This window comes from Cucurbita moschata, unplaced genomic scaffold (assembly GCF_002738365.1).
Source record: "Cucurbita moschata cultivar Rifu unplaced genomic scaffold, Cmos_1.0 Cmo_Scf00052, whole genome shotgun sequence".
NCBI lineage: Eukaryota > Viridiplantae > Streptophyta > Magnoliopsida > Cucurbitales > Cucurbitaceae > Cucurbita > Cucurbita moschata.
The window spans coordinates 1,466,545-1,476,688 of NW_019268568.1; the positions used below are offsets into that span (position 1 = coordinate 1,466,545).

The 10,144-nt window shown below is 36.7% G+C and overlaps 2 protein-coding genes across 9 annotated transcripts in view; both read left to right on the top strand.

Moving 5' to 3' along the window:
• Positions 1 to 1,503: 1,503 nt before the first annotated feature.
• On the top strand, positions 1,504 to 7,884 carry LOC111436193 (transcriptional corepressor LEUNIG-like). 4 transcript variants are annotated; one of them, XM_023073917.1, is made up of 19 exons: positions 1,504 to 1,587; positions 1,828 to 1,998; positions 2,378 to 2,475; positions 2,578 to 2,687; positions 2,975 to 3,364; positions 3,445 to 3,533; positions 3,830 to 3,908; positions 3,980 to 4,046; positions 4,175 to 4,224; positions 4,311 to 4,616; positions 4,727 to 4,918; positions 5,201 to 5,446; positions 5,532 to 5,676; positions 6,009 to 6,118; positions 6,268 to 6,417; positions 6,569 to 6,724; positions 6,848 to 6,964; positions 7,194 to 7,400; positions 7,478 to 7,621. In XM_023073917.1, exons 2-19 carry the CDS (start codon positions 1,967 to 1,969, stop codon positions 7,619 to 7,621), a joined length of 2,688 nt encoding a protein of 895 aa, XP_022929685.1. In that variant the 5' UTR covers positions 1,504 to 1,587; positions 1,828 to 1,966. The 4 variants fall into 4 exon arrangements, 3 of the variants coding, with proteins under 3 accessions (XP_022929685.1, XP_022929686.1, XP_022929684.1); XR_002709195.1 differs by lacking the exon at positions 1,504 to 1,587 and having other exon boundaries at positions 1,709 to 1,998; positions 7,189 to 7,400; positions 7,478 to 7,884; XM_023073918.1 differs by lacking the exon at positions 1,504 to 1,587 and having other exon boundaries at positions 1,710 to 1,998; positions 5,559 to 5,676; positions 7,478 to 7,884.
• Positions 7,885 to 8,764: 880 nt separating this feature from the next.
• The window catches only part of LOC111436260 (coiled-coil domain-containing protein 93), a 6,959-nt gene continuing 5,579 nt past the window's right edge, over positions 8,765 to 10,144 (top strand). For 2 of the 5 annotated variants that reach the window (XR_002709208.1, XM_023074002.1), the window contains exons 1-4: positions 8,766 to 8,935; positions 9,130 to 9,219; positions 9,413 to 9,523; positions 9,735 to 9,848. Coding sequence is in view for 4 of the 5 variants with exons in the window: in XM_023074002.1 (XP_022929770.1) it covers positions 9,196 to 9,219; positions 9,413 to 9,523; positions 9,735 to 9,848 (249 nt within the window). In the remaining variant the exon portion in view is untranslated. Of the gene's footprint in view, positions 8,936 to 9,129; positions 9,220 to 9,412; positions 9,524 to 9,734; positions 9,849 to 10,144 lie in introns of all 5 variants that reach the window. The other 3 variants (XM_023074003.1, XM_023074006.1, XM_023074005.1) reach the window with 3 other exon arrangements.

Genomic DNA, 10,144 nt, shown 5'->3' on the forward strand with positions numbered 1-10,144 from the left:
CTTTTTTCTCACTTTCCCTTTTTCTTATTTTAATTTTTTATATTTTTTAAAACCATAAAAATAATATAATTTATTATATTCTCTCGTTATCTTGTCTTATTTTTTCCAACATTTTTTTATTATATAGTTTATTTTTTGTTCTCATGTCATTATTCATTATTTTTATTAAGATATTTTGTGTTACATTTTGCACTAATATGGTCTAATATCCAAGAATATCTTCTTATTGTTTAATTATTAATCGTACACTCGTTGACCACATTTTTTTATTCATAAATTATTAAAAAATTATATTTATTTTCCAACACTCCAATACCATTATTATATCTGGTTTTAATAATTAATAATGGTTATATTTGCGAAATCAAAAGTAAAATCACGAGAAGGTAGGTTGTCCCTAACATCCTAACATGTCAAAAGGCATAAATGTTGGATTCCGACCCTTGACAACACAAGGGATAGCTACAAAATTTGTGACACCCGAGTACTGGGAGGTACATGAATGAACCAATACCACATGGAAATAAGAGTGATTCTAAAAATAGGATAATTAAGAAAAACTTAAAAGAATTAAAGACACTATCTATACCAACAAGGTGCACGTTCTATCTCGATGACTCAATCATGGAAACTCACAAGTTCAATGTGTTTTATTTTGAGTAATTCTATGTTGGGTGATGACAAAGTATACAATAAACGTCGATACCGCTCAAGAATAGAAAATTAAGCTACTCGGTACTAGAGTATGTTCTCAATCTTGTTAAAAAAAAAAATTATTATTTAAAAACAAGACTGTCTTATATAAATTAAACTATATTCAAGTTGAGGAATAGATCATCATCTTGCTCATAGAATAATTTATAAATAATATAATATATATTTTTTAAAATAAGGAATTATATATCAATTTATAATAAATTACCGAAAATCTCCACAAAAATTGGTTAAATAATAAACTTACCTAGTATAATTTACCAGAAAAAGACATGACATCCCAAAATAAATATAATAAATTGAAAGTTGAAACTTGGTTGAAAAACATTTAAACGACACAAAATATATTTAAGCATAAAAAGGAAAAAAAAAAGAAAAAGAAAAAGAAAAAAGAAAAGACTTGAAAATTAAATACCAAAGACAGGGTCAAATTAGGTATTCTGCAATTTCTTAACCATGGTCAGAGTCGGACCAACAAGCAGTCCTGAAACCGTCTACCACGAGGCAACGCACGGGAACCAAATATTAATTTAAAACAATACACGAGGCGGTTTTACAATTAAGAAAAGAATATCATTGGGCGTTTCTGTAATTACAGTAAAGTTCAAACCCCATATTGAAAACCCATGAGCAGATCAAGGCAGAGCGAAAGTACGAAATGACCCTTTTTGTTTTGTACCTAAAATCCTCGGGATATACCGAAAAATTTGATTTTTTCAGGAGGGGTACAATCGTCATTTCGTAGGATAAAAGGCATTATTACGATTTAGTCTCATTTTGTCGAAGGCCCACGGATATGAGGAAAATAAATTTTCAGCTCTCTCGAAATAAAAGCAGAAAGCTTGGGAACAAAAATACGTTTTTGGATTGCAGGTATCTATTTCGATCCTTCCTTGAAATAAAAAATTATTTTATATAAATGTAAAAAAAAAAAAAAAAAAAATGGTAGATGTAATAATAATAATAAAATTAATATACGGCCTTACATTCTCTATACTTTCATTGCTGGAATCAGAGGCTCTGCTTCTATTCTATTGCGTAGATTCTCTCCCTTCTGCAGTTCTTGCTAATTTCTTCCTTTTTTCTGGATTCTTCTATGGTTTTGGCGAAAAGGGTTTTGATTTTTCGCTTCTGGGTTTGGTGATTTTGGCCGAGAAAAGCTCATTTAGAGCTGCAGAAGCTTGTTTGTTCAAGAATCTATCAGTTTATTTGATTTTATCCATCACTCTGCCACTGTTTGGATTCGAAAAAGATGTCTCAAACCAACTGGGAAGCTGATAAAATGTAAGTTCGTTCTGTGTTTTGCTTCATATTCCCATTTTATTGTTACTTCAATGAGTTTCTTCTCTCCTCTTTGTTGATTTCGTATTGGGGTTTCTGTAATTTTGATTTTGTTGCTTCTTTATAGCATTATAAATTTCGATATCTCGATTTGTTTTCTTGAAATTTTGCGCGCCAGTCTTTGGCATTGGGATTACTTCGTTTTGGAGGATTTAGGGTTCATGTTTTCTCTTAATCATTTGATTTCAATTTACCCCATGACTTGTCTGTTAATTTCTTATGCCTTAGTGTTCATATCTTGTTAATGGATATGAATTTTCAATTACCCTTTAACTTGGAATTTTGTTCTTGTTCTTGTTCTCGGCGCATGGCTATGTAACAGGTTAGATGTGTATATTCACGATTATTTGGTAAAAAGAGATATGAAGGCTACTGCTCAGGCTTTCCAAGCAGAGGGAAAAGTCTCTTCGGAGCCTGTGGGTGAGTGTTTTTGGATGTTTTTTTTCATCTGTTTGGTTCAATATGGAGTGGTATTGTACCGTTTGTTCATGTTGATATTGATTTTCGAGTTGTGGGTTACAGCAATCGATGCGCCTGGAGGCTTTCTTTTCGAATGGTGGTCGGTTTTCTGGGATATATTCATTGCTAGAACCAATGAGAAACACTCTGATGTTGCTGCATCTTATATTGAGGTTTGTTATAAGATTGCTGTTCTAAGCTATTGATTTCTTTTCTTTTGTTACCGTTTTGGAGTTGAATGTGTTCGTTGTTGACTTAAGTCTATATTGGTCAAACCCGGTGTCTTCTTCGAAGTTTTTGATTGAAATGTAACATATATGGATGAGAACAATCCCTTCTTAAAAGAAGAGTCACTGTTTCAGTGCACATATATTATTTGATACCATGAAAACCATTGAAATATTCCCTCGTGTCGACAAATTCATCCGCAAAAGATACTTACGGTGTATGAACTTTCTAGACACAATTAATAAAAGCTAGAGAGCAACAGCAACATCAGCAACATCAACAGCAGCAGCAGCAGCAGCAAACACAGCCACAACAACAGCAACCGCAGCACATGCAGATGCTACTGATGCAGAGACATGCCCAACAGCAGCAGCAGCAGCAACAACAGCAACAGCATCAACAGCAACAGCAGCCACAGCAGCAACAACAACAGACTCAGCAACAGCAACAGCAGCGGAGAGATGGAGCCCAACTCTTAAATGGTACTTCAAATGGTTTTGTTGGAAATGATCCTCTTATGCGCCAAAATCCCGGTTCTGTGAATGCATTGGCTACAAAAATGTATGAGGACAGATTAAAACTGCCCCTTCAGAGGGATTCACTCGATGATGCGGCTATGAAAGTAGGTATACTGGCTAGATTTTTGGCAAGAAAAAGGTTTTGTTACATTTTCTTATTGTTCTTCCTCTGTAAATCTTACAGCAAAGGTATGGGGAAAATGTTGGGCAGCTGTTAGATCCAAATCATGCTTCGATTCTGAAGTCAGCTGCAGCAACCAGCCAGTCGTCAGGGTGCTTTCCTCGTAGATATTTCTTTCATTATCACTGCATTCACGTGAAACGAAAAACAATGACCATGCGCATATAAAGACTTTCTTGCTGATTATTGATGAGTTTGATTTACATTTGATGGGATATTTTACATAATTATATTTAATTTCATGGGAGGAAGTGACTTAGGTATTAATATTGTTGCATGATGAGAATCTGCAGAAATTCCTAAGAATTGCACGTTGGATGTCACTAACCGTTGCATTGGATGCCTGTGCGCTATCTTGCCGCTCATGAGTTCTAAATTTTAATTACAGGCAAGTGTTACATGGTACAGCTGGGGGAATGTCTCCTCAAGTTCAATCGAGGAGCCAACAATTGCCAGGTTCCACACCGGTACGGTACTTCTATTAAGTTCATTATATGCTATATTGTTTCCCTTTTTCTTGAAAAATTTGTAAATGCAGGATATAAAGAGTGAGATCAACCCAGTTTTGAATCCTAGAGCTGAGGGATCACTGATGGGTATTCCTGGTACTGTCAAAATTTTGATGTTTTGAGGACTTATCGTGTTCATAAATTGTGATTGGAATCCTTGAAACCTGTGTCTTAATCACTCAATCGACAAATCGTCTTACATTTTTAATGAAAATATCTTTCAGGATCAAATCATGGTGGCAATAATTTGACCTTAAAGGGATGGCCCCTCACTGTATGTTTTTAATACAGTAATGTGTAAAATGTATGGATTCCAAGTTGATGGGGTTTCTCATTCGTTTCCCCCTTTTTCTTTTACAGGGACTCGAGCAGCTACGTTCTGGGATCCTTCAGCAACCGAAACCTTTCATACAGGCTCCTCAACCTTTTCCTCAGCTTCAGATGTTGACACCGCAACACCAACAACAACTTATGCTCGCACAACAGAATTTAACGCCACCTTCTGTTAACGATGATGGTAGAAGATTGAGAATGCTTTTGAATAGTCGAATGACGAAAGATGGACTTCCAAATTCTGTTGGTGATGTTGTTCCAAATGTTGGATCTCCTCTCCAAGCTGGCAGTCCTCTCCTGCCCCGTGGAGACAACAGTGACATGATGATTAAGGTGTTAATTTACTCTGCCAATTACTTTTTTACGGACGGTTTCAGTTTTTGTTTTAGCGCACATTATAGACTTCGTGGTCCAGTTTTCTAAGCATGTCTTGTTTTCCTTAGATTAAAATGGCTCAATTGCAGCAGCAACAACAGAATAGCAGCCAACAACAACAACAACAACAACAGCATTCTCTTTCAAATCAACAATCACAAAGCTCAAACCACAATATGCACCAGCAAGAAAAAATCGGGGGTGCTGGCAGTGTCACCATGGATGGTAGCATGACAAACTCATTTCGTGGAAATGATCAGGTTTGGTAGTGAATATTGATCATTGATCAGTCAATTTACTGTTGCTAAATCATCTGTATCTTTCTACAATACATTTTGAATGTTAACAGGTTGTCTCTAGCACGATATTGAGTGCCTCTTGTAATTTCAAATATTAATGTTATGTGTTTGTCTGTGTGTATCTGTTTAGTTATATTCTCCGTTCGCTCGTTCAACTGATGATTCTTGCTAGTAATATGACAAAGAGGATGTTTAGGCTGGCATTTTGATAATTCCCTTTTTGTGATAATTCCCTTTTTACAGGTTTCAAAAAATCAGCCTGGGAGAAAAAGGAAGCAGCCATTGTCGTCTTCAGGTCCAGCAAATAGCTCAGGAACAGCGAATACAGCAGGTCCATCCCCAAGTTCTGCTCCTTCAACTCCCTCAACTCACACACCTGGAGATGCAATCTCAATGCCTGCTTTGCCTCACAGTGGTAGTTCATCTAAACCTTTGATGATGTTCAGTAGCGACGGCACTGGCACTTTTACATCCCCCTCGAATCAGTTGGTAGGTGGAGCTTGGTAGTTGTTTGTATCAAAGGAATTATAAACAATTCCTTTTGCACTTGCTCATTGGCATTCCATTTTGGCAGTGGGATGATAAAGAAATTGAATTGCAGGCTGATATGGAACGCTTTGTGGAGGATGGGTCTCTTGATGACAACGTCGACTCTTTTTTATCCCATGATGATACGGACCCTCGAGATCCTGTAGGGCGCTGTATGGATGGTGGAAAAGGTGCCGTAAATGCTATACCTTGCTTTCTTCTTGTTCTTCTGCTTGTTTCTTTGCAATTGCCAGTAAGTAAATGAATATTTGGGAGTGACTAGTATTTTATCTGCCCCGAGTGATATAGTAGTTGTACAAGCACTTCGAGAAGACCCTGTTAGATGCTTTGTGGCACCGCACCATGCGTACATCTCTAGACTTTGTCTCTTGGCTTAACATATCTTAATCGGCGATTTGAACGAATAAAAAATGGATAATTAACCTCTAGATAATTGAACATTGTTTTTGAGATTGGTCTACTTTTTTGTATTTTATCTTTAAGGAGTGAATTTAACCTTCAGGATTCACGTTTACGGAGGTGAATTCTGTTCGAGCAAGCACGAGCAAAGTTTCAGCTTGCCACTTTTCATCGGATGGAAAACTGCTTGCTAGTGGTGGCCATGATAAAAAGGTGAGAACCCAATGACGATGACCTGTACTGTATATCAAGAGTGTTATGGTTAAAATATTGCATGTAAGATTTCAAAGATCCTGTTATTGGTTGCAGCATTGGTCAATCCATGTGTCGTTTTTGACGGGTTTATTATGATGGTTCTGCAGGCCGTGTTGTGGTACACAGAAAATTTAAAACCGAAAACTTCACTTGAAGAACATCTTTCCATGATCACTGATGTTCGTTTTAGTCCTAGCATGCCCCGTCTCGCAACATCATCGTTTGATCGAACAGTCAGGGTTTGGGATCCCGACAATGTTAGTGATCATCTATCTGTCTTTCTCTCGAGTCTTTATTCCTTAATTATTGGTCTTGCATCATTCAAATAACCTAGATAACGTTCACAAGTATATTTGCGTATGAAGAACGGATAACGCTTACCATACATTTTTATAATTCGACCTGCAGCATTGTTATTCCCTACGTACTTTTACGGGACATTCTGCATCTGTTATGTCTTTGGACTTCCATCCAAAGAAGGACGACTTTATTTGCTCGTGTGACGGTGACGGTGAGATTCGATACTGGAATATCACTAATGGCAGCTGTGCAGCAGTATTCAAGGTATCTTGGTTTATAACTAACTAATCCTTTTCTCCATGCTCTTTGTTGGTCGATGCTGAAAAATCGGTAATTATTTGCATATTGACTCTAGTACATAGTTTCTAAATTGCTTGTGTAAATTAGGGTGGTACTGGCCAGTTGAGATTTCAACCTCGGCTCGGGAGATACTTCGCTGCTGCTGTAGATAATATCGTTTCAATTTTTGATGTCGAGACACAAGCTCGTCTGCATTCGTTTCAGGTCTGTTTATATTTGAAGTTGTTCCACCTATTCTTGGTTTTTAACCGCTCATTTAAGTAGTTGATATAGCTCAATTAGTTTAGACATATACCTTTGACCGACCATGTTGTTGGACTCACAGCTCATCTCATTATGCTTTTTCAGTGCCAATTTGTTGCATAGTTATGTTTCTGAAATTTCATGTGCATCAACTTACCTTTTTGGATGAAATATGTGGTTCTAAGTATAGGGACACACCAAAACGGTTAATTCTCTTTGTTGGGATCCTTCTGGAGAGTTCCTGGCATCTGTTAGCGAGGATTCGGTTCGAGTATGGACACTTGCTTCGGGCAACGAGGGCGAATCCATTCACGACTTGAGCTGTAGCGGCAATAAGTTCCACTCGTGCGTTTTTCATCCCATCCAATCTAGTTTACTGGTCATTGGATGTTACCAGGCAAGTCCAATCTTGTTGATTAAGCTTCAAAGGATGAATCAATTATTCCCCTCTCACCTCCATTTTTTTTGCTGCAGTCATTAGAGCTTTGGAACACGACCGAAAACAAGACAATGTTCGTATCAGCTCATGAAGGTTTAATATCTTCGTTAGCAGGGTCTACAGCATCGGGTCTGGTTGCTTCGGCCAGCCACGACAAGTTCATCAAGCTGTGGAAGTAAAACAAAGAAAAAAAGACGAAAACCCGAAAACGAAGAAAAGGTAATCATCACATCACACTACTACTAGAATTAAAAGCTGAAGCAGTGAGTGATCTGGTACTGGCTTGTTTTTTTTAATCAGGACTTGTAATTTTTGTTTGTTTTTTGTTCCTGTTTTGGGTTTAGTAGAATATGAACTCTGACATAACTGTTGTTCTTGTAATTGGACACCCATCCACTGGTAGAATGTATACTATTTACTCTTCCCCTTGCTCTTCTGAAAAGCCTTTAGCCTCATTATTGATGTACTAGCTAGAGAGAGCAAGAACATGGCTTAAAGCTTACCAGAAAAAAAGGCAAAAGGGAAATGAGTTGTGTTTGATAAAGCTGAATGTTGAGGAAAAGTGGTTCTATCATTTATGATAAAGAAAGGCTATTTAGTGGAAATGATTTCAATGGTTGATCAATAGCCCTACACCCCCCCTACCTTTTTCGGTTCTCGGGAGTTTTGAACAAGTATATATGCTTAAACGAATTGAGCTTAGCTTGCTTTCTATGAGTTACGTGTAGCCCGTTCTCGAGAACATCTGGTTTCTTGATTCAAAGTATACATTTGGTTTCTTGATTAAGTTATATGCTTCAAAAGAACTTAAATATGATTTTAGGGCATTTTTAAAATTTTTGAATTTTAATTTTGTTATAGTATTAACTCCAAAAAATTGAATTTTTTTTAAAAAAAATGAATTACCAATAATAAAATCCATGAAATAGTTATGAGAGGTATAATTAAATTTAACACAAAATCTAAGAAAATACGCCATTAAAAATGTAATTAAGACAAATAATAATTTTAAATAATGATTTGAATTGTAAGGGAGAATAAAATTTAAACTAATAAAATATATTAATTTAACTTTAACACAAAATTAGAGAATAATTCCAAATATACCCTTCGCAAAATTAGAGTATTGATAAAAATGGAGTTTTTTTTATTGGCTATTTTTGGCGATACACTCCAATTTCCTTCAAATTTAGTTCAGCGATGTATCGACCTGCTTTTAATCTTAAATGGGCCAGGCCCATTTAAGTCACGGCCCAGTACGAAGCGATGGTGCTCCGATCCATACTTCTGCCCGCCGATCACCTGGAAGAAGAAGAGGATCCTCTTCTAAGCGGTTCATATAAAATTAGCAATTTTATTGACTTATCGGAGTTCCATTTTCAGGCGACATTGACCTTTGCCATTCGATCAGTTTCGACGGCGTTCGGAAACCCGTGATTTCTTCATCCGAGAAGCTGGCTTCCGGCATTCCCTGCTGCATCAAACCGTAACAGGTGTGCATTATCAATTCGATGTTATCCCTCTCCTTTTATACCATTTCCATGCTGAAAGTGAGGGACGGAACTTTCTGATGAACTTCTCGAATCATAAATTAATTGTTAGCGTCGATTTTAGAGAATTGAATGAGCTTTAATTTGATTGGAGAATGACTTGTATATCGTTGTGATTCATGTACGATTAATTACAGTGTCTTCTGTAGAGGTCGTATTTTCCTTCGTCCGGTTGCTTTCCATCCGCATCAGTGGTCCGTGTAATGTCTGAGGCGATCAAGAGCCAGGTACTTAGTCTTTGTATTGTATCAGTTGTGATGGTTAGGTTCGGTAAATATCAATTCTGTGTTAGGAACTTTGGGCTTGGACTTGCGGCGTGTTTTTGCTGGTAGTATTGAGAGTTCTTAAAATAGTCTTGATGTTTTTCAGTATGTTGTCTAATTTCATACTGCTGTGGCGCTCACTTACTGGAAATCACAGGGTACTTGCAGTGAGCGCTTGATTGAGGAAAACAAATGTTTACAATCCCTTCAGGTGGATTCCGACAATGGAGTTTCAATGGATATACTAAAGGAGGACGTGGATGAACTGGTCGGAGTTTTTAAAAATCATTTCCTTTTCCTTTTTTTCTTCCTTTTCAAGTGTATAATAGGATCTATCATGGCTTTTGTTTGAAGTCCTGAGTTCTCAAGATCACTAAAAAGCGTATATTAGAATATAATTTATCAAGCATAATTATCAGTTTTCTCTTAAGAAATTTTTTCCCTTGATGAATTTCTTTCTCGTTATTTCCGGTATTTAGAACCAGAAGAAAGTTGCAGTGGTGAAGGACTTGCAATTTTTACAAGATAGAGTCAGTAAGGCGAATGCTAATCATGTGGTGCAGAATTTGATGTCATGCTTGAAGACTTTGGAGGTCTGCACCTTTGCTCTGCACTTACAGTCTTATTTTTTCGCTGAATAGTTTCGTCCCTCTGCATTTCGTTTGTAGTTCTTGTGATTTTCTGTAGTGTCCTTTACAATTTTATTCTAAACCGGTTTTCTGTTCCTCCTAAGGAGGCTGAAGATTTTATATTTTCTCTGATTTAGTTGAAGAGTGCTAGTCACTGAAGGGACATCTCTTGGGAAAAGTTTCTTGAACATTTTCAGGGTTCTTTGAAGTATCTTTCTCTATTTAAATCAACTAAACTTTTTTTTTTTTTTTTTTTTTTT

Bases quoted from the DNA above. Each gene is read 5' to 3' on its own strand.
- LOC111436193 (XM_023073917.1), top strand. From the start codon at position 1,967: ATGTCTCAAACCAACTGGGAAGCTGATAAAAT. The intron at 3,365-3,444 runs GTAGGTATACTG...TAAATCTTACAG, and splicing joins TCGATGATGCGGCTATGAAA to CAAAGGTATGGGGAAAATGT. The intron at 6,965-7,193 runs GTCTGTTTATAT...TTCTAAGTATAG, and splicing joins CTCGTCTGCATTCGTTTCAG to GGACACACCAAAACGGTTAA.